At 40.4% G+C, this 26,941-nt stretch overlaps 2 protein-coding genes across 2 annotated transcripts in view; one reads left to right on the top strand and one right to left on the bottom strand.

Annotated features, from left to right (window-relative positions):
• Positions 1–9,809, bottom strand: part of LOC123763526 (F-box only protein 21) — a 45,499-nt gene extending 35,690 nt beyond the window's left edge. The window contains exons 1-2 of the mRNA XM_045750660.2: positions 9,595–9,809; positions 5,333–5,599 (exon numbers count right to left, since the gene is read on the bottom strand). Coding sequence (XP_045606616.1) covers positions 5,333–5,599; positions 9,595–9,767 — 440 coding nt within the window. The 5' untranslated portion in view covers positions 9,768–9,809. The remainder of the gene's footprint in view (positions 1–5,332; positions 5,600–9,594) is intronic.
• Positions 9,810–10,157: 348 nt separating this feature from the next.
• LOC123763525 (leucine-rich repeat-containing protein 57) lies at positions 10,158–26,722 on the top strand. Its single transcript, XM_045750658.2, has 6 exons — positions 10,158–10,440; positions 16,862–16,994; positions 21,090–21,213; positions 21,433–21,577; positions 21,753–21,938; positions 23,449–26,722. The coding sequence occupies exons 1-6, from the start codon at positions 10,348–10,350 to the stop codon at positions 23,488–23,490; spliced, it is 723 nt and encodes a 240-aa protein (XP_045606614.1). The 5' UTR covers positions 10,158–10,347; the 3' UTR covers positions 23,491–26,722.
• Positions 26,723–26,941: the final 219 nt, after the last annotated feature.

Raw genomic sequence — 26,941 nt, 5'->3', positions numbered from 1 at the left:
GGCCCACGTCTGGGGTGTACCTCCGGGTATTTGTATTTTTCACATTCCATTCAAAACGCCCGTGGCTACATGGGGTTCACATCAGCTTCCTCAGGGCTCTTGTAAACAGACACCATCTTTAAAAAAAATCATGGTCCATATTCCCGGGTGTGAGAGCCTCAGTAGTGAGTGAGCAACCAAGGCCGGCACACGCAGCATGAGCTCACAGCACTGCTGTTCAGCTTATGACCACAGCATGGCCTAATAATGTCAAAATAACTTGTATTATTTAGTCATGATAGTATTATAGAAGAGCCCGAGTGTGATAATGACTGTGTACAATGTTCAAATATTAGTGATTCAATGCTGTTCACGATGTTCACAGTGCTAGCCACAGCACTACGGCATTATTTTGTCCATCTAGGAATCTTCAAATGACTTCTTAGGTTCCTTTACAAAATAAACTTGTGGTCAATTATGTATTTACAGGATTTAGTGACCAGTATTGTGATAACAGCAGGATTGTGGTGATAATAAACACTGTGCGTAGTATTGTGGGAGGAGTAATTGTGGTGAGGGAGCGAGGGAGAGATTGAAGTAGCCTCACTGTGTGGCAGCCATTCTTGTTTTGCTCATCATACTAGCTTAGTGGTTCTCTATGGTGAACACATTTGTACATGGATATATACAATGTGTGTATATAGTGTAGTAACAGCAACAGGAGTATGTTGGGAGGAGCTATTTTGGTGAGGGAGGTGACGTAATAGTAGCGTCGTCTGCTGGCTGCTGTGTGATTTTTCATGCAGTGTATGGTGGCCACTGTAAAGTTTGGACACAATACCGGCTTACTTGCATATTTCTGGTGAATAAAACATGTAGATAGGTATACATAACATGTGTAAATAGTGTAATACAAACAATAACAGTATGGTGGGAGGAGCAATGTTGGCGAGTAAGATGTTGGAGGAGTGAGGGTGTGGTAGCTGACACTCGCATAGTTCTGAATGTGTACATGGTGAATGTATATAGTGTGTGATAGTGTGTAAATATACTGTATGTATACATAAATTAGCATAATACAATGGAAATATGTGCCAGATATGTGTACACTTGTGTCATGCACGTAACACAGTGTCTTCGGACAGTACGGATGTTCTACTGCCATAATATAGTGTTCGTGTTCATTATACATAGGATTGGCAGGTAAAAGCATATAAAATGTATTTGGAACTGTGCGCAGAAAATGAACAAAAATATATTCGCAGCAACTCGTGCATCCTGCCCCGAGCGCCCTACCGGCCCTCGGGGCGTATGCCACGGGCGACCAGGGAATGATGACATCACGCACAAATTTACGGACCCCATAGCAGCTAAAGTACTTACAATTATGACCTTCTGTTACTATACCCTTCCTTAGGGAAGGGTTTTTGACACTTTAAAAACAGAAAAGAATTTTTTCCAGATAGTTTATTTCCTGTGCACTGGGGGGTGGGTATCATGTTTGGAGGCTGTGGAGTTAAGGGGTTAAAATATCTCTGGCAAGGAAAGAGATATGAGGGTGGTCCTGAATAGTAAACTAATACCAATGCTCATATCATAGAGAGAAGTACTGTATATGCCAGCATACAAGTCGACATTTGAAGCCTTAAAAAATAAAGCAGCTTTGAATGTAATGAAATGCCATTTTCTAGGTGAGCCCGGGAGGCTCCCTGAAGCTATCTGAACTGATATGTGCTATATTAGTTTGGGGTCGTCAGTCACAGGGGTTCTTATGCCTACCGGGGACCACGAGCCAGAACCTGTTCCCCTCAGAGAGGTGCACTTCAGTTCTTGAACGATGAAAACTGCCAAACGAAGGGAAGGAAGGAAAGTATCAAGGAGCCTCCAGGGATCACTCAGAAACTGGTGTTTCATTACATTCAATGCTGTTTTTCTGTGGAACGCCCTGTTGGCTCCCTGAGGCTAACTACCCACATAGAAGGAAAACAGGGAAGAACCCTGGAGGTGGCAACTCCGCCAATCACAATTCGACAAAGGCAGCCGTCCGCTACAGAAGCTGCAGAGGGCCTGGTTGCCAGGACCGTGCAACCCGTTCTCGCAAATTTAATAAGTCAATATTGACTTATTAGTTGCGTGCATAGGTGACATACTAAACATAATAGTTTCCCTTGAAAAGCTTCATAGAAAACACCGACCTTACCTAACCTACTTAGTATGTTAAAATAAGCATCTTATAGCTTCGTAATTACAATTGTTACTTAACCTATTATAGGTATAGGTTAGGTAATAATTGTAATTACGAAGCAATAAGATGCTTATCTTAACAAACTAAGTAGGTTAGGTAAGGTCAGTGTTTTCTATAAAGCTTTTCAAGCGAAACTATTATGTTAAGTATGTCACCTATGCACATATTTAATAAGTCAATATTGACTTATTAAATTTGCGAGAACGGGTTGGACCGTGACCAAACTCCATAACCCGAGCCTGAAAACCAATCAAAGACAGTCGAAAGAGCAGCACACTTCCTAACATTATGGGCACGAGGATAAACCACAAGCCAGTTAAACATAATGACACTGCGGACAACCTCAGACACACGAGCCCTGGAACAGGGAACCAGGGAAACCGGATCAACCTACAGAACGTCCACCGACACAGAACTGGTGGCACGCTGGTAACAGCGTAAAGTGGCCACAGGACACCGCACGTGAGGCATCACGGCCTAACCAAGCATCCACAACCAACCTTACACCTTCGGAAGCCCGTCATCTCATTCGTTGCCAGAAAAGAAGGTGATGGCTGCAAACAAACAAAACAACTACCAGGACCAAAGGAACAAAACCCCTGGTGCCACAGAAGAGCATGAAGCTCCTCAGCCCAATTCCCAGGGCCAACAAAAATCATGTCAAACCAAAGGGGCCACCACAAACCGAGGTGAAAAAGGAAAGGAAAGAATCTAGTCCAAAGACCTAGAAGGCAGATCAGAGATGAAAAAATGCACGAATAAGCTTGCACAATGGAGCAGAAGTGATATCCACCCTAAACACAAGTTGCAGTGGCTCCGCCAATGCTAGCACGATAAGAAGCGTCAATATTCGGCATGAGATGCTGATCCAGGAAAAGCCAAGAGAGAAAGGACAAGACAACCACCATCCGGCATCGACAAAACCCAACAATGAGAAAAAAAATGGGGGAAAGCCCGAGAAGAATTTTCATATTGTCACTGAGAAGACCGCAGGTGGGACAACTTCAAAGAAGCCATTTGTCACCATTCATATGGGGATATACACACACATGCATCAGAAATACCTGACATGTATTGTGGAGCACTAAGTTGAAGCACCTAGTCCTAGAATCCTACACAAGGCCAACCAACTGGGACTTCCGCCAGTTTGCCAGGAACCCAGACCCGGAGAGCTGGGAAAGAATCCCTGGCTGCAGACAACCAGACCGACGACAACCAGCACCAGTCGTCGAGATAGGCCAAAACCCAAAGACCTAGCACACGAAGACGGGTCACCACGACCAGAGTCAAATGCATAAAAATGTGAGGTGCCCGATTCAGTCCAAAAGGGAGACATGGAAGCAGAAAGCCTGTTGCCCCACCACAAAACCTAACCAATCCCTGAACCCTGGATGGATAGGGATTTTTTCACCAGGGAAGTCATCGGACCTGGGACAACGCAGTCATCCGAAAGGAGAGGCAAGGAATCAACTGGTTCAAAAGAGATGAGTCCAGAATGTACCGGAGATCCACACAGTCCCGTTTTGGAACCGGAGACGGGTGGGAAACCCACCTGAGAGATTAAGTTGTTTCGACCACGCTCATGCGAACCCACTCAGAGAGGACCTGAGCAAATGGACGGGGAAGAGGCCTGATCCCCCCCCCCCCAGACCCGATCCCCCAAAAATAGGAAGGTCTGCCCAATGCCACTGAAGGCCACAAGAAACGGCCTAGAAGGCCAACGAATCGTGGAACCAAGTGCAGGCAAAAAGAGCCAGCCTCCCCCCCATCAATGAGGCAACCTACGAAAAGGGCCGACATGAACCCCGCGAGCCTTACCTCCATGCAGAGCAAACACCGTGCCAACCAGATGAAGAAGACACCGGGGACACCACCGACTCAGAAACTGGCACACAGGTTAATCGTTATACTTATTATATTATATAATTGTAGTTTCAAAGTGTTATAAGACAAAGAGTGTTGGGTAGACGGGACACCACGAGCGTAGCTTTCATCCTGTAACTACACTTACACTTAGGTAATTACACTTGGGTAATTACAGGCCTACCTCAACCCCACATAGCCTTGGTCCGTCCCTTCCGAGAGGGCTGGGAACAACACACCCCCTTCCCCAGAAAATCAATAAGTCAGAAATAGGCTGACAACTAGTTGAAGCTGCCAATAAAAGCCAAGACAGTCCTCAGAGAAAAAAAAAAAGAGAACAAAATGGCAGGGGGGAACTGGGAGGGTGGGGTTGTTAGGCAAACAATGCCCATCTGGGAAGGAAATGGAGGCACAGACTGAACCAAGGCCCAAGCTACCAACACCCCCAAATCCAAGTCCCTAAAACCCAAGCAGGGCAGCTCCGGGGCTTCCAAACATGCAACCAACCTGACCCGTTGCCATAGAGAACTGTTGTTGCAATGCAGCAGCTGCCTGATCACGAAGAATATCAGATAAGGGATGAGTAAATTGGAGCACTCGCCTAGTTGTGCATGCAGGGGTTGAGCTTTGGCTCTTTGGTCCTACCTCTCAACTGTCAATCAACTGGTGTACAGATTCCTAAGCCTACTTGGCTCTATCATATCTACTTTGAAACTGTGCATGGAGTCTGCCTGCACCACTTCACTGCCAAATGCATTCCATCTGTTAACTAAATCTGTTAACTAATCTGATAACCACAAACCGAGGTGAAATGTCCCTAAATGCATGCAGCTCCAGTACCCAGGAACTCGTGGCAAGCACACACCACGAGTGCAGGAACAGCCGTACAAGGCAAAAATCCCAAAACAAGAAATTGATGGCTGAGGCGACGTCTGACTGCCAGAACTTCTTCCTGCGGGGGTTCTTTTGCTCTTTTGAGGACATAGGTTGCATTTTTCAACCAGACAGTGGTCTGTTTCATTTTGCCTACCTTCCTGGGTGTCTTCCCTGGTCAATGGCAAGTATGATATACTTTAATGTATAGGATTCATAGGCCACTGCTCCCTACATACATACATACATACATTACATACATACATTACATACATACATACATACATATATATATTAGAATACTGTATATGGAAAATGTATGGATGGAATACACGTTTGAAATATGCAATGGTTAAACAAGAAAATACTTACTGTTCTCCATCTTCTACAATCATTCTTAATGCATTAAGAACATAATAGGGAGCATAGTTGGTTGATGCAACAAGTGCATCCACTTCATTGTAGACAGGTGTAGTAAGATGTAAGTTTGCCGTGAGGTGCAAGTCTTGGTACAGACGAGGGCTCAGGCCAGAAACTAATTTTCGTACTTGTTTACTAAAGCACATCAATTGTTTCACTTCATCATGCCAGTCGACGACTTCGTGTTTACATGGGAGTTCGTCCCATACTTTAGGCCAGCTGTAATAATGAGTTTGAATGATGATTATTGTATAGGGGACCATAAAATTTACAATAATAATTTAAAATAACATAATAAATTTAATTATACCTCATCTGTTAATAATATTAATATCCTTTGATTTATTCAATAGGAATTTTCCCCCTTTGAACGTGTTTTGTACAGGTCTACCTTCCCCAATCTACCCACAGCCAAGACTCTTGTATATTCCCCAGGACAAGATCACAAGGTCCCTGGTGCAACAGGGAATTTTTCTAACATCTCTGTCGGGTCATACTATTATTAGGAGGGGACTGGAGAATAGCTCTATTCAGCTCATAATGACTACTGAAATTCTCTCATTAATACTCAAATGTTAAGTAATATTATAATTCATTTTTGTTGGGGACAGGAAGCATGTATTCACCTAGTTGTGTTTGTGGGGGGTTGAGCTTTGCTCTTTCGACCCGCCTCTCAACTGTCAATCAACTGTACTAACTACTTTTTTTTCACACCACACACACACACACACACACACCAGGAAGCAGCCCATGACAGCTGACTAACTCCCAGGTACCTATTTACTGCTAGGTAACAGGGGCATTCAGGGTGAAAGAAACTTTGCCCATTTGTTTCTGCCTGGTGCGGGAATCGAACCCACGCCACAGAATTACGAGTCCTGCGTGCTATCCCTCAGGCTACCAGGCCCCCTATATACATACCATGTATGTAGGTATGTGTGCATGCATGCATGTAATTACCTAAATGTAGTTACAGGATGAGAGCTACGCTCGTGGTGTCCCGTCTACCCAGCAGTCTTTGTCTTATAACGCTTTGAAACTACAGACGGTTTTGGCCTCCACCACCTTCTCACTTAACTTATTCCAAATGTCTACCACTGTTTGCGAAAGCAAATTTTTTCATATTTCTTCGGCATCTTTGTTTAATTATTTTAAATCTATGAGCTCTTGTTCTTGAAGTTCCAGGTCTCAGGAAATCTTCCCTGTTGATTTTATCAATTCCTGTTACTATTTTGTACATAGTGATCATATCACCTCTTTTTCCTGTCTTCTAGTTTTGGCATATTTAATGCCTCTAACCTCTCCTCGTAGCTCTTGCCCTTCAGTTCTGGGAGCCACTTAGTAGCATGTCTTAGCACCTTTTCCAGTTTGTTGATGTGCTTCTTAAAATATGTATGCATGCATGCATGCATGCATGTATGTATGTATGTATGTATGTATGTATGTATGTATGTATGTATGTATGTATGTATGTATGCATGTACTCACTATTTGTACTCACCTATTTGTGCTTGTGGGGGTTGAGCTTTGGCTCTTTGGTCCCGCCTCTTGACTGTCAATCAACTGGTGTACAGATTCCTGAGCCTACTGGGCTCTATCATATCTACATTTAAAACTGTGCATGGAGTCAGCCTCCACCACATTGCTTCCTAATGCATTCCACCTGTTAACTACTCTGACACTAAAAAAGTTCTTTCTAACATCCCTGTGGCTCATTTGGGTACTCGGTTTCCACCTGTGTCCCCTTGTTCGCGTACCACCAGTGGTGAATACATATGTATGTATGTATGCATGTATATGACCAGGTCGTGGTTTAGTTGACTAGGGTGTATGTGTTGAGGTTATCTTGAGATGATTTCTGGGATTAGCGTTCCCGCTACCAAGTCCTCAACCAGGACTCCTTTTTGTTACACACCCACAGGAAGCAGCACGTAGCAGCTGTTATTCCCAGGTACCTATTTACTGCTAGGTGAACAAGATCATCAGGGTTAAAGAAACTCTGCCCATTTGCTTCCGCCTCCACCGGGGATCAAACTCGGAACCTTAGGACTACGCGTCTCAAGTGCTGTCCACTCAGCTGTCAGGCCCTGGGGGGAAAACCCACTGCATAGGTTCGAACTCTCATCATGGCTCCTATGGATTTTCTCATAATATAAATAATAATACCTGTATTATCATCAATAATAATAATAATAATAATACAGTGGTACCTCAGTTTACGAATGCCCCTCTTTAAGAACTTTTCGGATTACGAGCCCGATTTTCTTCGGAAAATTGGAATCTGGTTACGAACTTTACCTCGGAATACGAGTTTGCTGATACCCGTATGACCGATCTAGCGTGCGGTGGCAAGGCAATCGCGCCTCAGTTTCCCAGTGCCTCCCGCCTAGTGACTATCCCACCTGAATTCTTTGCACGGATTTACATTTTTTGGGGGGATTTTTGACTATTTGAACATAAAAGTTGTTGTTATATATCTCGCCATGGGCCCCAAGAAAGCCAGTGGTAAGGTTCAAGGCAAGAAAACACACGTGAGAATGAAAAAGGAAACATTGAGGAAAAACAAGAGATCATTCGTAAACATGAAAATGGTACACGTGTTGTTGAACTAGCTAGGCAGTACAACAAATCTTCAGGGGAGGAGGAGGCAGTGGAGGATGTCCCTTCCTCATTAATTAAGAAAATGTGTGCAGTATAGGAAGAACTGCAAAGTTTTACTGAAAAGAATCGCCCAGATAAAGCTTTACAAGGAGAGACTGGAGGTGTTAAACATGCCAAAACTAGAAGACATAAGAAAAAGAGGTGATATGATCACCACTTACAAAATACTAACAGTAATTGACCAAATTGACAAAAGGAATTCCTGAAACCAGCAACATCACAAAATTGACACAGCGGTATGGAGGTATGCCACTAGGCTAGTCCTAGAACTAAGAGGCACGAGTTACGAGGACAGGCTGCGTGAAATGCACCTCACAACACTGGAAAACAAGAGTAAGAGGAGACATGATCATTACCTACAAAATGCTCAGAGGAATTGACGGTAGATAAAGATACTGTTTAACACGGGTGGTACGCGAAGGAGGCCTGACAGCCGAGAGGACAGCACTGCGGATTCGTAGTCCTGAGGGTCCGGGATCCACAGTGGAGGTGGAAACAAATTAGCAGGGTTTCTTTCACCCTGATGCCCCTGTTACCTAGCAGTAAATAGGTACCTGGAAGTTAGACAGCTGCTATGGGCTGCTTCCTGGGGGTGTGTAACAAAAAGGAGGCCTGATCGAGGACCGGGCTGCGGGGACGCTAAGCCCCGAAATCATTTCAAGAAGGGAAGATAACTTCTGTCTATAATTACCCTTTTGTAATGACAAAAGAGTAATTTTCCGCCAACACAACAAATGAAAGGATAATAGAATAGCTGCCGCCTGTGGCCTCCAAGTGACCGTAACGGGTGATTTATATCTTGTGAGATACCTTTACAAGAAATGGCCTTCCAGGAACTAGTACAGATGGGCTTAGCCTCAAACTCAAATCAAATGTTTATTTAGGTAAAAGTACATACATAGAGGATTAGTTACAAACATAATGTTGGATTTTTAGATAGAGCTAGTACATACAATACCTAAAGCCACTAATATGCATAGCATTTCGGGCAAAGTGAGGTGGGAAAAAAACAATTAGACTAAAACTTAATAGTAATTGATCTTAAAGTATAAATTGCATTGAAATAAAAAAAATAAAAAATAAAAGATAAAAAAAAAGGGGGAAACATGGTAGAAAATAGCCAATATACAAGTTGGTCAACAAACAGCATTGTTTAAAAATACTGTAGTAAGACATGGGTTGACATTTAGGGGTAAGGTAGGTTACATGGAGTTAATTACAACTCTTACAACAACATTCACTTAGGTACTCTTTTTCACCAATAAAAATTTTGAATTGCAAGATTGACCAATCAGGTTATCATACAGCTTGGTCAGACCCACCTAGTGGTAATTAATGCCATTATATAAAAAAGAAAGTACCATAGACAAAAAATACAATATAGTAAAATTACTAAAATGGATAAGCCAAAAATAAAAATAAAATATTTTATTTGAGAAAGAATTCATGAGTTGTTGTACCAGCTGGCCCAAAATTGAATGGCATCAAGAAGCTACTGTATTATTATACATTATGAGCCCGACTACAGTACTGTAGTCCAGGAGGACACGTACTGGGACTTAACCTTCACACGCCACAGCCTCTGCGTCTCCACGATATTCCTGAGTCTGGAGCAGGAAGCCGCAGCGGTGGCCAGGTCGTGGACTGTAATACAGTCACAGGAGAGTATCCTGAGGAGGAGCTCGTCAGGGAGGCGGTGAAGGATGCAGGAGGTGGAGCCGTCCATGGCGACGCTGGCAGCCCCTCGCCATACTGACCTCCCCCCCCCATACCCCCTACCCCTCCCACCACTGGTAAACACCTCTCATAACATCTTCAATACCTCCACTATTCTCTCTCCTAACTCATATATTCCTTCCCTTGTCTACTTGTTGTTGTAATCCGTCTTTTTCTGGACTCTTATCCTGCTTTTTTTTGCTTATAACAAGATATAGAACGAAAAAAGAGAGCAAGGTTAAATAAATTAAGAAAGGTATTTATACAGTAATATATATACATATATCTCAATAACTTAGTTTAAAATTAAATTAATTTTAGATACCAAAATAATCATTAGTAGTATGTATCTTTCATATTTGACAAAATAAACATTGTGCTGGCGCCAGGCTGTGTTGACACTTGAAGTCAGCTGATGGTGTCAGAGTTGTCAACTGGGGCTCGAGCGGTGTCAGCTGGGGTCCAATTGGTGTCAACTGGGGTCCAATTGGTGTTAACTGGAGTCTAATTGGTGTCAACTGGGGTTCAATTTGTGTCAGAGGTACTTACCTATCAGTGACTGAGAGCAGTAGTGTCAACCGCATCTCAATATGGGTCAAACCTCCTCCAGCGGGGTCAAGGCCCACTTGGAGACGGCTCAGAAGACAGGCATACTGGTTTTGTCCAACAGGAAGCTAGCAGAGGTAAGAGTAGGTTTCTCAGAAATATTTTCTATCTTAACGAGAACAAACTCGATAAAAGAAGGTACACAGTATGTGCAGAAATAATATACAAGTTTAAGTGTGTATCTTCTGTGGTTCCCAATATTATTATAATTTATTGTCAGGGGGACAGGTAGCCAGTGTATATAATATATAATTAATATGATAATATATTTACATATTACGCTTATATCAAAGTTTCCTCCAAGATCAAACTACTGACCTTTCCCAGGTGGTCGAGCCTGGCCTCAGGCCAGGCTTGGGGAGTAAAACTCCGGAAACCCTCTCCAGGTATGCTCTCCAGATGCAACCCCACAAGCTGACTAACTCCTGGGTACCTAGTTACTGCTAGATGAACAGGGGCATTAGGTGATAGGAAATGTGCCCAACCATTTCTGTCCCACAGTTGAATTCATGAGTGTAAATGGGACATTAAGTCCCTATACAAAACGTACTTCAATAACCATTTCACATAGCTTCAATCCGTCTAATTACCGCAAGCTACCACAAGCTACCACAAGCTTCACAAAGCTTCCTGGCAATACGTTACTAATGAATAAATATGATATATTTACTCATTATAATGTTTGTGCTGAATGTACAACACGAAAAAACATAATTTTAATCTGAAAAAGTATCTTTTAATAAAGAAATTATACGAAAATAAAGAGCTGGTGATGCCAAATCAAGTCGACGATCCAAGCGTCGGTTAGGTTAGATTAGGTTAGGTTAGGTTAGGTTTGGTTTGGTTGTTAGGTTTGGTTTGGTTGTTAGGTTAGGTCAGGTTATGTTAGGTCAGCCTAACATATCATATTTATTCATTACTAACGTATTGACAGGAAGCTTTGTGAAGCTTGTGTAGCTTGTGGTAGCTTGTGGTAATTAGATGGACCCCATAGCTTTTTCTATCATGCTGGCATTTTCTCACCTTTCTTTATCTTTAATTTACCTAGCTACTATCTCTCTAGTGGCCTTGGCAAAGACAGGAAGCAGGTGGCTTGTCAAAGGTCCCTTCATTTGTCGTGATGACCTTATCTAGCTGGTTTATAAAATTCAACAGTGTTTTGGCATTTACAGCATTTACCTCTCACTTTGTATTCATAAAATCATGTAGTTCAATGGATTACATTGTTGTAGGATAGAAGCACTTGGGTATGTGCTTCTTACATTGGGTAATGTTTCCTTTCACCTGGCAGTAAATACGTACTTAGGAGTTAGGCAGCTGATATGGGTGGCATCCTGAGGAAGGTTAGTAACTGTACTAGGGGGAAATCTTGATAAGCCTAACAGGCTTCCTGGCCCCAACTATGAGGATCCATAAGGTGAATGTGGTGATCAGGATTCAGTTATACATATTTATGCTACCATCTAGTTTTAATAAACTCAGCTCACTACATAGTATCTGAAATGATATAGAGCAAATGTAAAAAATACAGTACAGTATCTCAAAAGTAAGTTACAGGTAAGCAAATGTAACAATATCTCAGAAGTGAATTACAGTTATCATAATGATGCCTACAAACAAGAACATAGTACTATATACTAGTATTAAGTGATATTCAGAAATGTCACATTCTACCCTTCTTTATATTGTATGCTAATAATAAGTGAACACAGCAGATAAATACATACTTCTCATCACCACACTAATTTACTATACATGATCTTAATCTCAGCCATAATCATAAGGCCTTGGTACCAGTGCAGACTTTCTGGGTCTTCCTGAAGAAGGTGGAACATTGTCACTGGGTAATTTTTTGCTTGACAATTTGCAATCTTTAATACTAGGTGTAGTGGGGGGTCCATCATTCTCATCCCAGTGACACGGACTGGAGAAGGCTGACTCGTGTGAATCAGACTCGACAAGTTGTTCCATGGGAGTTGTCAGACTCGTTGAATATGGAGCCAAATCACACAGATACTGTAAATTCATGTCCATCTGGATACCTAATGCTTGCACAAGTTGGATTTACATCAGTGAGCTCAACCTGGTCAACTAGAGGGTCATCTTTATAAGACCGAACAAAATGTCAAAGTAGCACTAGACCAGGGGACATAAGTCAGGATGGTGATTACTTTCTGTAAGTTGAGTATCACCGAAATCTAAACAATTCTTGTGTGGGGTTTATTAGTTGAAGTAGATCTAATGGAATGTAATGCATCTGAAAGCATGAATGGTATTACCATGTGATACCATTGTACCATTCTACCTGTTCATATCCTGTGGGATGGTTTGGCATTGTCTTGCTTGTTGTGACTTGCTTTTAAGTATGCCTTGAGGATCTAGAACATAAAATGAAGTACTGTACCTCTGAGTGGATAAAGTTGGGCATTCCACAAAGACTACATATCACTTCAAGGCATTTGATCACAGTTATCATGTGGATATTTGGGCACAGAAATTCACAAGGAAAGCATAAATACCCATCAGCAACTGTGAACATATAAGGATTGCTGGTTGCTGATGTAGAGGACCATTGAAATACTGTAAATGCTGAGTTGCTCCATAGGTTGAATAGCTTTAATGAGTGTCCTTTCTGATGGGTTGTAGAACTGGGGCTTTAATTTGGCTGCCTCTGTGCAAACCTTGCAAGAAGCAAATGTTCTTTTTACATTTTCTCTTGTGTATGAAAAGTTTTTGATCTCACAAAGTATAGGAGCAGAGTCACTCCAGGACAGCAGAGTTTATTATGAATTTCACGGAGTGATTTAGGAAATGTTGAACAGCTTAATGTTCTTTTAGTCAGCTTATCACAAACTACATTTTCGTTTCCAGAATTATACTGTATATTATAGCTGAGTGATGTTAACTCTAACCTCCATTCTTGCATTTTATTATTCTATATTTTAGGTTGCCTTCTGTTATCCAGCAGGAATGTTACAGTGCATTAGTCAGTAATCAGTACAAAATTATGCCTGGCTAGGAAATGGCTCCATTTATGCACTGCTTCTATAATGACAGTAGTCTCTTTCTCTGCTGCTGGATAATAGTTTACTACCCTGCATGGTCGTGGATATGAATACAACAGGATGGCCACCTTTGCTCAAAACTGTTGAAATGGTAACTTCTGAGGCATTCCACACCACAAATAGCAGGTCTCTGACAGATTGTAGAATTACATTGACAAGTCATTTTTTTAAAACTTCAGATGCTATCAAGACTGCTTCACCAGTGGAAACATCCTACTCTCTACTTAAGGTTGAATTACCAGTATATCTGAAAAACTAAGGATCTATTTAGCATAATAGGCAAACATTCCCTGTGCTCTCCTCAAAGGTTCCACATTCATAGGTGATGGTAATTCCTGAAGGGGATGCACCCTCTCAAGTTCAGGATTTATGGTACCATTCCCTACACAATAGCCAAGAACATTGACAGAGGATACTGATTTTATGGATTTTAGATTCATTAATATCAGGTTTCTGAGCCTGCCACTTCTAGAAATTTGTGAAGGTGTTCAGCATGTAAACTACAGTAAATGGTGATAAATGATATACTTGAATACAATTTTCCAGCTTTATTCAACTTGGTTCCCTATATGAAATAACACAAATCAAGTGTATCAAAAGGGAATTACAAATCATCATAATAATGAATCTTACAACAAGAATAAATGAATATAGCGGTAATCTAATGAATGTGATATTTATAAATATCACAGCCTGGGTATGTCCAGTGATTGTAATGTTGTCCAAGTATTGAAAAGCTTTCTTGAGATGTTCTTCTACAAGTTTGTCCATCAAGCACTGAAAAGCAGCAACTTGATTTTTTACACTAAATGGTATTCTACAGAAGTGATACAACCTCCAGCCAGATTTTAAAGTTGTATACTTCTTGTAACATTCCTTGATTGGAACTTGGTGATATTCTTCAAGTCAACTGTAGAAAACACTGTAATTAGCAGAATTATTGACTATGTCATCTATGCTTGGCAATAGATAAGAATCTAGTTGTGTGTATTGTTTAATGGTCTGAGAATAATCAGTGTTGTCGTTTTGTGTCTTTAACCCTTAAGCTGCTAAGGGCCTTTTGGCCTTCATCACCCATAGGCGCAACACAAAAAAAATACCAAAAAATTCTTTCGTCTTATAAAAGTGTTCATTTGTGTTCCCTGATCACGGGAAAAATATAAAAAAATTGTAGGGGGCATATTTTGGCCACAATAAGGTGGGGAAGTCTGGCAAAAATGAGGTGTTGACAGAGCAGGCGCCAGACAAGGTCTGCTTCACCCCAGCTGTCAGGCAGGAGTTGCCACAAAGATATTATTACCTAATTATTTCAATGTCTTGTTCACCATAACTGTACATCTAAGCTTGTATGGTGATTTCAGGCAATAAGAGACGTAGCTACACACACAGTCAGCTGGTGGCTGCAGCCCTCGCTGGTTCAAGGCCAGACACACTAATATTTCTCCTCCAACAATACTGTTTGTGATGTTATTACACTATATACACATATTACATATAGGTATCTGCATGTTTTATTCAACATAACTGTACAAATAAGCTGGTATGGTGCCCAAAGACCATAGTGGCCACCAGTACACAACATGACATGTCATGCAGACAATGCCACCTTCCTCACCAAAATGGCTGCTCCCAACATACTCCTTTTGCTGTTATTACACTATATACACAGATTATATATAAGTATACACATTTGTGTTCAACATAGCGAACACCACTAAGCTGGTATAGTGAGTCCAGACAGTAAAAGGTGGTCACACAGAGTCAGCAGACAATGCTACCTCCCTCCCCACCAAGATTACTCCTCCCACTGCAGCGCTAATTATCACCACAATCCTGCTATTATCAGAATCTTGGTCATTTTATATCACAGGGATTTTCTGTAATACTATCGCTAAATAATAGCATGTACATATATATTTTGACATTTTTAGGCGATGCTGTGGTCACAAGCTGAACAGCGGTGCTGTGAGCTCATGCTGCGTGCGCCAGCCTTGGTGGCTCACTCAGTACTGAGGCTCTCACACCCACGATTTTTTTTCTAGGTGGCGTCTGTTAACTATCGGTCATGGCTGGACTATAGCTGCCCCTATCCCTCGTGGGGCATTTAAAATCGTGCGCTAGAGCCCTAATCGTCTATATGTGTATTGCGTGGTTTCGGTAAAGTTACTCCAATCATCTGTATATGTATTGCATGGTCTAAGGGTTAAGAGCTATGGATATGAGCTTGCTTCATTTATCCCTTCAGACATTAAAAAGACATTGGATGCTTAATAAATAAGAGGTCATCCTTATTGAAATGCTGTAACTTGTATTTACTATTTGTACCTGCAGAATCAAGCTATTAGCTCTTGGACCCCACCTTTCTAACCATTCTATTTTTCCTTTGTTGCAATGGGTTTGGAAAATGGATGCAGGTTTTGAAAAAGTGATGGCTCATCTATCAAAGCTTCTAAGGGTGACCAGACTGAATTGGTACTAGCAGTTGTAAGCTTTGGTTTGTCCCTGCCATACTTGAATGTCAGATTTGTCTTTTTCTGAAACTTTTGGGCCAAAAAGTAAGTCATAAGTCAGGTCTTTTAATATCCCAAGGCTGGTAGATGGATAAGTTTGGCCACTGAGCTTCAAAACTACATTAGAAAACCCCCACAAGAGCTAATACTTAATGACTTTATGCCTCAGATCTCCTTAACTAATGGATAAACAGTCACATTTATTTTTCTTGTGCTTTCACTTCTAAAACTACAGTATATGAATCAGTCAATGTTTTCAGGGAATTACAGTTATCATAATAATAAAGCTTACAAACAAGAACATAATACTACTGTATAATATTAATTATAATATTCAGAAATATCACAGTAAATCAACTGCTCTTGCCATTCCTCATCTCTCCAAGCTGTTCTTCGATTGTAATCAAAATAAATTTTGTTACGCAGCTGAGTAGTAGAAACTGGGCCAAATTGCAGACGTTTTGCTTTTCCCAGTGGCTGCGATTTGGCCTCTGGGTTTTTCCATAATTTCCCAGCGGCTGTGATTTGTCCCCGGAGGTTCTCCATATTTTCTCCAGCAGCTGCGATTTGGCCCCGGGGTAGTTTTCCATATTTTCCCCAACGGTTGTGAGTTTGGCCCAGGGGTGTTTTATAATTTTTGTTTTTGTATCATTTCTCAAGTGCTTCCTTTCATCATATACAGTATACATAATTTTGCAAAATAGGAATATAAAGGTACCTTTCTAGGTCCTGCCATTTCGCTCAAGGGGAATAAGAGGCCGCCTCCAGTCTAAAATACTGTATGACTATTGTCTCTGTTAAATACAACTGCTGATTGTACTTCTGTTTGAATGTTTCCACACCTAACAATTATAAGCTGTTGGAACTTAGTAATTATGAATGCTGCAGACACTGAAAAACTGACTAATTTTTAACTTTTGCAGTTACCTGACTTATCAAGCATAAGCAAGGTCGTCAGGACTCTGGACCTTTCTCAGAACAAGTTAAATGTATTGCCACCAACTGTATGTGACCTCTCCAATCTCAAGCACTTGAATTTAAATTCAAACAAAATTAGTAAGTTATGTACTTTTACTTCTGAACGAATGCACAAGGGCCGTGATGAGGGTTTGAACCTACACACGGGATGTTCCCAGCTGTGCCTTATTCAACTGTGCCACTTGTGAATTTGTTCATTTGATATATCACGATCTTGTGATTTCTGCATGTACTTTTACTTCTGTTTCAAATGCACAGTAAAAAATCATTAATAATGGCCACCTTGGAATTTACTAGTTATCAGGTCCAACAGTGCTGTTAATCCAAATCCAATCCAAAAACCTTGCTAATATTTTAAGTGCAAGTTGTTATAACATAATTAAATTTGTGAGGACCTTAGTGCTGTTTCTAAGTACAGGTACTCGACATACCATTCACAGTATCAGTAATGAATCATGCACTAGGCCCAAGAAAAGTTTTACAGGATTCTTTACTGCAGTTTTTCTTGAGATCTTTTTAGTAGGAAGATATTAAATTCAACAAAATGGGTTTTATATTGCAGCTCACTGTACAATTTGGTTTTATATTGCAGTTCACTATAAAATTTGGTTTTATATTGGAGTTCACTGTAAAATTTGGTGTTATATTACAGGTCACTGTAGTTCATTTGGTGTTACATTACAGTTCACTGTAAAATTATGCTGAACTCAAAGTATTATAAAGTAGAATGAGTGGAAAAAACATGTAAATTGCCCATAAGAAATTACAGCTCTGGTATAGGTTTGCAACTTTTTAACCTAGCACAAATTTTGACTTACTATTACAAAAGTATAAAATGCTTTTAAAGACTATACATCCACAACTTGCCTAAATGAGTAAAACTGGATGAGAATGTGCAGTATTATAAAAATCACTAATCGTGATAACTGATCACAAATTACTAATCATTTTTATGAATGCTCATTGTGGATAGCATTATTGGATTCACGCACACACACACACACTCGCTCATAAATTCCACTGTACATCCATACAAGCTGTGCATCATGAATCACTACACATCTGTTAAAACCTCTTAGACCAACATTAAAACCATTGACCAACAGTTGTCTTACCTATCCCTGACGTGGTGAGCAGCATCAGTGAATATACATTCTGTTAGTCATTCCAGGCTGGATTGAGCTTATCGTCAGTGGTCCCCGAGCCTATTTTATAACCCTGCAGGAACTGTTTGAAAGCTTTCCTGTAGAGCTGATGCCAAAAATGTCACCAGAGACTTTATAATCCTTGTCTAAAATGTCTAAATATGCATGAGCAAACATAGGGGGAATGGCATTCAGTTGGGTCACTGAATGATTTATGCTCATAAAGGAACTTATCATGTTTACTCAAAGCCATATTTCTGGGGGTAGCCCCTTTAGCTTCCTGGAGCTAACCGGGTTGATATGAATGTATTAGACCCTGACATCAGTCAATGCACATGGAGTTCTAGGTCTACTGAGGACCACGGGCCAGAACCTGGCCCCCCTCAGAGAGGCACAAGGAGCAATGGCCTATAGAAACCCCTGGGTGGTTGGAAGCATTCTATGTCTGCCATCAACCGGGTCAGGCAACCAGAAAGGTAAGCGCCCTAAAACAAACCCCTATTCTGGTTAAAATATTGCTATTGAAAGCCGAACTAGTGGGCAGAACTCCCCCAAATGAAAACGAGCAAACGAGCATGATGTCACCGCACCACTGTCTACACAACCTCCTCCATCCCCGGGAGGGGGGGAGGTTGTTCAGGTGGGAGCCTGAACTTTCCCATGATGGTCTACCCGCCAGGTCGGGTTTGGCCTCATTGGCTGTTTCTGGTTCCTTTGGGGATATCCCTTCTGCCTCTCTCTCGCGATTGCTGGATTCAGCCTCCGAGGGCCTTGCGACAATTGCTGCGGCTCCGACTTCCTCTTCTGGTTTTTTGGGGTTCAGTGCCTTGATGTTCACGGACGCATCGTCTCTTGACTGGAGCTTTGTGACCAGTGCTCACCTGGCTGGCCAGTGGGTGGTGGGGTCCGTCGTTCCATCAGGCCCACAGGTCGGTGCAGGAGTTTGCAGCTGTGTGGATGTCACTTTGAAAGGTTCGGGTCGCTTGCAGATCGACGATCAGACTCCGGTTGGACTGCTCCCAGGTGGTTCATTGCCTGAACCATGGGAGTTCGATGCGGTCCTTGGCTCTTTGGGACTGGTCGCTTCAGGTGACTCGTCTGCTGAGTTCTCAGGATTTGGCTCTCCTGGCCGTTTACGTTCGGGGGGGGGGGGGGTCCAACGTCCTGGCGGACGGCCTGTCTTGGTTCATTCCCCTGCCCACGGAATGGATGGTCGACACCGAGTCATTCAGTTGGCTCTGCCGGATGTTCGGGCCTCTGGAGATGGATCTCTTCGCGTCGGTGTCATCGCGGCGTCTCCCAGTGTATGTGTGGCGCCCTTTCCTGACCGCAAGGCCGTCAGGGTCGATGCCTTCAAGCAGGACTGGTTGAGGTGGGGTTACCTGTACCTCTATTCCCCGGTTACACTATTGCTCCAAGTCCTAACTCGCTTGGAGACTTACCATGGGAGAGTTGTTCTTCTGGCCCCTTGATGGCCGGTCCAGCCTTGGTTTCAGGCACTGCTTGCTCGGTGTCTGAACCTGAAGGTCTTCCCGTGGCTCTGCCTCTTTCAGCAGATTGGTCCGGTTGGTTACATGGCTGGTTCGATCTTCTCGAATCTTCGCGTCTGGTCTTTCTGACTCGAGCCTATCACCACTTGTATGGTGAGCAGGTGGCTTTGTTGATGGTGTCCTACCTGCATGCTTCGTCTAGGTGGTAGTATGAAGTTTCCTGGTGGTCCTTCTGTTATTTCTTATCCCTTTGTAGGTTACTTATGTCTCTAAAAAAGTTGTTTTTCCTTTCATGGTTGTTCCAGGACCGTTATTTTTACGCCGAATACTGTTGCCTCGTATCATGCGGTGCTGGCAGAGCTGCTGCAAGCTTGCGTTTGGCATTGATGTTACTTCTGCACCATTCCACAAGCTGTCTCGTGCTTTGTTTCACCACCGGCCTGCTCATGCGTGAGCTGTCCTGGTCGTTGGACTGGGTGCTCACTTTTCTATCTTCTCCTCAGTTGTGGTGGCCCCTTTGGTTTAGGATTGTTTTTCCAAGTCTCTTTCCTGTAGGCATTGGCCTCTGGGGGTCAGGTCAGGGAGCTTCATGCTCTCCTTCGGCATAGGGATTTCTGCTCTTTTTCTCCTGGTGGTAGGCTTGTTCGTTTGCAGCCCCTTGATAGCCCCTTCGCCTTTTTCTGGCGAAGAATGAGCCTGCTACTTTCCGGAGGGGGTCCTCGGATTGTGGATGCTTGGTTAGTTATGCCGGGAGTGCATCATGTGTTGTGTCTGGTTGTGGCTCTCTGCCTTTACCCTGCGCGCCACTGCCTCAGTGGACAGGGACACGCGTTTGGCTGACCCGGTTTTTTCTTTTTCCCTGTTCCAGGGGTCAGGTCTCCCAGGCGTTCGCAGGGTTATTCGGTCCCAGCCAGCCTGTAATCTATCCTTGTGCCCACAACGCATTTCAAAGTTTTGTTTGCGTTGGCTGCCGTCTTCGGTAATATTGTCTTGAGCTGACATTCGGGCACGAGGTTTTTTGGAGGTCGAAACAGGGTCCTGGCTGCTCGCTACCTTGTTAATGTTCCTGGGGTCTAGTCGGGCCTGTGTGGCATTGGGTCGGCGGTTGCAGCCAGTTGTCTCAACTTCACGTTGAGGAGCAGGGGTTGACTGCCTCCCGGGTAAGTTCCCCCTCATGTTTTGTCTTTGGGGTAAGTAACTCTGGGGAGCCAAAAGGGCTTCCCCCAGAAAACCAGCATTGAATGTAATCATATCAGGCCGGTAGCTCCGGGGAGCCTCCGGGTCCTCACCCAGAAAATGGCGTTTCATTACATTCACCGCCGGTTTTTTAATGATTGCTGTAATTTTAGGGAAACCTAAATGAAATTATTTAGTTGATCATGAGACACTGAAGAGATTTGTATAATTTACATTCATCCAAAATTACAAAAGGAAGACTTCAAGTTTAATAGAAGAAAGTATTGTAAGTAAAATCTATACTGTATAATGTACTGTATGATATAGTACTGTACAGCACTTCCTTTTTCTGTATGTCTCAGGTAATCTCCCAGAAGAAACAGGAAGCCTGACAAAACTGGAATCATTGTCTTTGATGTCAAACCTCATTGTTTCCCTGCCAGCATCAATGTCTGATCTCAAGCATCTTAAATCTGTCATACTCAGGTAGTATATGTTATATATTCTCTTTATTCATACAAAGTTTGTTTTTTATCTAATAATACACTCTAGTAGTAATATTTGTATAAGGAAACAAATTATTTCCAATCAAGATTTGTTTAAATATTGAAGAATAAGATGACTCAATTAGAGACATTTCCTTATTTCATTTGCAAACATAATGGAGATTTGCAGCACGTAATTTAGTACTTCTTTTGCTTGAAGCGATAACAAGATTACAGAGTTCCCATTGGCACTGTGTGGGCTGCCCCAGCTAGATGTTGTAGATCTGAGTGGCAATCATATCACAGTTATTCCTGATGGCATAGATGAACTGCAGACAGTGGAACTAAATCTAAATATGAATCAGGTAGGTAATTGTTTATACATATATTGATGAAATTCTGTGATTTCCACATACAGTTTTCTTCCTTAGCTATCTATCACTTAGGTTTGAATTACTGAATAAAGTAACTGTAATCCCTGTTATTAATTTGTTGGTGTATAGTACCATATATAGTTACAGTAATCATAAACTTCAACAGATATCTACAATATCTCCGTCTGTGGCCGTATGTCCCCGCTTGAAGACTCTACGCTTGGAGGAGAATTGCTTAACACTAACCAGTTTACCTGTAGAGCTCCTGGTTGACTCTCAAGTATCACTCCTCTGTGTGGATGGCAATTTGTTCAAAATGAAAGAATTTGAAGAAGTGGAAGGATATGCCAAGGTACAGTATCTTTTTACTGAAAAAGTAATGAATATTAATGATAATTGGAATTCAGAGTCTATCACTTAGGGATCTTGCATAGTTTACCATGTATTTTAATTGAGATTTTTCAAATGAACAGGTAGCTTATAAGTAGTTGCACGAGGAGGAGAGTGTGTGAAATACAGAAAATGCAAACTAAAATCTCAGTCATTCAACTTTTACTGCATTACGATTGGTAAAGAAGCTACAGGCATATAGGTCCTCCCCCACCCACCCCATAAAAAAAAAAAAGTTAATACAAATTTTAATTAAACATTCAAAATAATAGAGAATATGGCACATGCAGTATGTTTAGTTTAAAGCATACTGCATATGTACTGTATATGCAAGTAAAAAATACAAAATACTGTACTGTAGCAATACTGTATTATTTTAATTTCCATTTTTGCATAAAAAAATCATCATGATACACTATGATTGATGAGTTTGATCCTTGAGGATGAAAATGTTGTGTTTGACAGCCAGGGAGGTTCAAAGTGGCTCCTGCAGTCTGAAAGTAAACTAGAATAACCTGCATATTGTATAACACAGTATTGGTCCAGTAGTGTCTTAATATACTTCATTTTCTATGTGATGCCTCCAATTTCATTTAAATTTTAAAATATAGAGCAGGAAGAAGTAATGAATTTAAATCATAACAAAATATATGCAGTGTTAAGAATCCATTAAAAACACAATACCCTGTATCAATGAGAATCAATTTGAGCAGTGCGGGAGATTTGAACCCTTGACAAACTGCTCACCTTACCTCTGGCCCACAACATGGGCTTTGTTATACAACCTAGGATTTCACCGAATCCACAGGACATCTGGAGGCCCCTTACTAAAGCCAGTCCAGGTTTTATGCATACTGTATTTGTATAATTTATACCATGTCGTGGTCCAAAGGAAAGGTGTGCAGCTTGGGAATACACAACTTGAGGGTTTGAATCCCCCTGCATTGCTCTAATAGATTTTCTTATAGAATCGGTAAAATAAAATTAAAAGTGCAGTAAACAATATTCACCACCAGATTTTCCCTCCAAAATTCATATTTATAAAAAATCCAGATTTTGCATAATTATTTATGCACAAAAAATCATTATTTATATATAAGTAGAATGTCTAAATATGCACGAGCAAACATAGGCAAGCAATACTATATTATTTGTTGTAAGAAAAATTCAGAAAATTTAGTGATAACCAAAACATGGCAATGTTTCAGAAATCTGGTTTGTCACGTAACCTGGATTGGATCTGGAACGATATGATTTGGATTTTTTAAAGTGCCACTGTAATCACAAAATCACTTTTATGAATTAAAAAACAGTCTGTCAACTGTGTAGTCACTCCTTGTATATCATGAATAGTCTCAGATCTCCTTGGGGATGGGGGGGTATAACTTAATAACTTGATACATTTGTACAGCTTTCCCTTATGTACAATACATATTAAATTAAGTGCATAACTCATTCTTTGGTCATTTCAGTATATGGAGAGATACACAGCAGTTAAGAAGAAGATGTTCTAAACCAATGCCTTAAAAAATAAGTTGCAGCTGGGTGTGTGTGATGCAGTCTGCAAACAAACATGAAGAAGAGGAAAAATAGAGGTACACAGTCATCAAGATGTTAAACAACTTTCTAAAAGTTTTAAATCTTTCTGTTTCTGGATGCATTCTTTCTTTATAGGGTTCAGTAGGTTGTAGCACAACTGAAGAACTAGCTCTCTTATTAATATTTTTTTCATATTTTGGATCCTTGTGTTAGTTGTCTTAATATTTTGTTCATTTTTATTTTCATACAAAAATTCTTTGTGAAGATAGCCCATATTATGCTAAAGAGGTATTGAAAACAAATACATGCCGTGCTGTAGGTTACTATACTGTACGTCAGTTGCTGTTTAAGTACAGTACTGTACAGTGCATCATTACCGTACACTAATTTAATATTGAATTCCTGTTGTACCTGTGAGAAATAAGATCTGGGTTACATTCATTGTATTTAATACATGGTGTCATTACTGTTCATTATATTAAAGATTTTGTGGGTGCCAGTAATGAAGCACAGCGCTAGGATCATATAGTCAGTTAAATATCCTGAATTTTGCTGCCCTTCTCCTGTCATGGCACTTGAAGGTTACAGGGGTATGAATGGTAAGCGGTGTGTTTTGTAAACTGTATAATCTTACTCTCTCCTATACAGTGTGTTTTATAAGCTGTATAATCTTACTCTCTCCTATACAGTGTGCTTTGTAAGCTGTATAATCTTACTCTCTCCTATACAGTGTGTTTTGTAAGCTGTATAATCTTACTCTCTCCTATACAGTGTGTTTTGTAAGCTGTATAATCTTACTCTCTCCTATACAGTGTGTTTTGTAAGCTGTATAATCTTACTTTCTCCTATACAGTGTCAGTTCAATTTTAAATGTCAAAATTACAAAAGGGCACTGTGGTCTATGAATACCATGGTGATAATGCAGTGCTATTCCAGTATGGGAATAAAGTTACACTTGCTTCCCAAGAGTGAATATAATATTTAATTTTCTTCTTTAAATCTGCCTTGGAAATGTCGCTGAAATCAAATCTGTCACTGCAGTGTGATTGTGCAATTGAATGTGCCATCTGCTTGTGATCATCGGGTAAAATCTAATGCCCTGGTATGTTCAAGGTATGTTTTTAATAGCGCATACAGCAGTTTTTTTTCCATTAGCTTTACCAGTACAGTACAATTTTAAATATTTTATTACAACTTCAAAATACTGAAAACTTTGCATCTTAATTAGGACCTGATCTTGTACAATATATTAATCAGAATTTGTAATTAATAATGCTAGTGAGAATCTACTTTACTATTGTATAAGTTCAGTGAAAAGATGATGCCAATATTTGGGAGCTTCCTCTGTGATTCCAAGTTTTTAAATTAATTAAATTAAGCAGGGCAAATTTTCATAGTGTCTCTTGGGTATCTAAAATATTGATGTTAGATGGAATAAAAATGCCTTGCATAGCTGGGGAGCCACTTACAAAGATTTTGTCTAAGACAATGGCTTTTCAAAAGTAACACAAACAAAAAATAAACAATACCAACAATCCAAAAGGTCAAGTACTGTGTTTACACAATAGTTCAGTGGCTACTAATCACCCCCTAAATGTCAAATTTTGTGCCGATTCTTCAACAACAACAATGCAAGAAGGTCTGTAATTTTAAAGTTTGATCAGTGCTGTTGCTGATTAATATACAAATTGGCTTTCCAACATCTGTCCTTCATTTAGCTCTGTTAATGTATAAGCAATTTAGCTTCTCCATACTGAATATAATGCCTGGAATAACTTTTATGATCAACTAATATCTTTGAATACAAAAATGTTCTAGTTATATTTGTGATCACTTTATTTTATTTCCAAACCTTTAAAAAAGTTATTACATCCACTGCAAGGCATACAATAAACACCATGATTGAAAACCTCATCTTTCCTCATTGTCTTAACCATATTACTGATAGACAAGTCAGAGGGCCTGATTCACGAAGCAGTTATGCAAGCACTTACGGACCTGTACATCTTTTTTCTCGATCTTTGACGGCTTTGTTTGCAATTATAAAACAGTTAATGAGCTCTGAAGCACCAGATGGCTGTTTATAACAATAACAACAGTTGATTGAGACGTTTTCATGCTTGTAAACTGTTTAATAAACGTAACCAAAGCCGTCAAAGATTGAGGAAAGATGTACATGTTCGTAAATACTTGCGTAACTGCTTCGGGAATCTGGTCCCATTTTCACTACATTTTTGACTCCTCCTTTTGATAATTTTACTACATTCACATCAACTACAGTACATTCATACACAAAGAAACACTAACACAAATTAAGCATCTGTGGAGTATAAGTTATTTTATGGCATCCTGGTGTTTACTTTTCAAAATATCCTGTCCTTTAAAAACTCTCTTGTATATTGTAAATGCTCTAATGGTCACTCTGACTAGAATTCTGTCATATTTGGTTGGAATATGCATTTGTAAAATTACTTTTACAAATTGGCCTTCTTTAAAACTTTAAGTTTAAGAATACAATATTAAAATGTCTCAGTTAAAGAACATTAAAAAGGATAACTGATTTGTTTCTGTCTTTGATGTGAATTGTACAGTATACTAACTAAACTTCAACTGTATTTAGCCTCTATCTAACACACTTTAAAGGTAACATTTTTGAGAGGTAATGTCAACTTATGAAAGCAGAGACTTGTTTAAGGAGGATTAGATAGCCACTGAACTAGCATGTAAACATTACCTGGGTATTTTAGCTGTTACTTTTTTTGGTACTCTCTAGAAAATAGGCAACACTGACTAGTGTAAAGAGTAAAGACTTCTTGAATTAATGAACATTATCCATAGACTTCTGTATCATTTTTACATTGATCATTATCATTGATATATTGATCATCACAGTAATTACTACTTGATGAATATGAACTGCCTAACATGTAAATTAACAACCAAGCTTTTTCAGACACAAATACATTACTGATAATTTTCAGATTTAACTCTGCACTGATCTTTTATAAAATATTTTGTGCCAATTTTACAAGCACCTACATACTCTGCTGATCAGCCATTAAAACGTTTGACACATGTACATTATTTACTGAATTATTAGTGTCGAGGCATTTTAGCAATCTACTTGAGTACCAAGAGAGAGAGAGAGATTCTCGTCCATGTTAGAAATGAAACTTGTTGAATAAATCAAATATGTTCATATTTTCATGTTATTTATTTTATTTTCCATACAGTAGCTTTTCCCTCTTAATTTTTGGTCTTCAGTTTTTTTCAGGGAAATGTGTTTCTCATCTGAGATTAAAGAGGATTAAGTTCATTTATATTATGCAGTATGAGAATGTCTGCCATTCTTAAGTCATGAAACATTTATTAGTCTTTACTTAATTATCCTACATTTGTGCTATATTGAAGTCTTTGGTACTATAT

Source organism: Procambarus clarkii, chromosome 52 (genome assembly GCF_040958095.1).
Source record: "Procambarus clarkii isolate CNS0578487 chromosome 52, FALCON_Pclarkii_2.0, whole genome shotgun sequence".
Taxonomy (NCBI): Eukaryota; Metazoa; Arthropoda; class Malacostraca; order Decapoda; family Cambaridae; genus Procambarus; species Procambarus clarkii.
The sequence above is the reverse complement of the archived record's forward strand: the minus strand, read 5'-3'. Positions and strand labels throughout refer to the sequence as shown.

What these genes read in the sequence shown, in the direction of transcription:
- LOC123763525 (XM_045750658.2), top strand. Translation starts at nt 10,348, where the DNA reads ATGGGTCAAACCTCCTCCAGCGGGGTCAAGGCCCACTTGGAGACGGCT. An exon ending in TTTAAATTCAAACAAAATTA is followed by an intron (nt 16,995 to 21,089) that starts GTAAGTTATGTA and finishes TGTATGTCTCAG; the next exon opens with GTAATCTCCCAGAAGAAACA. An exon ending in CTTAAATCTGTCATACTCAG is followed by an intron (nt 21,214 to 21,432) that starts GTAGTATATGTT and finishes TTTTGCTTGAAG; the next exon opens with CGATAACAAGATTACAGAGT.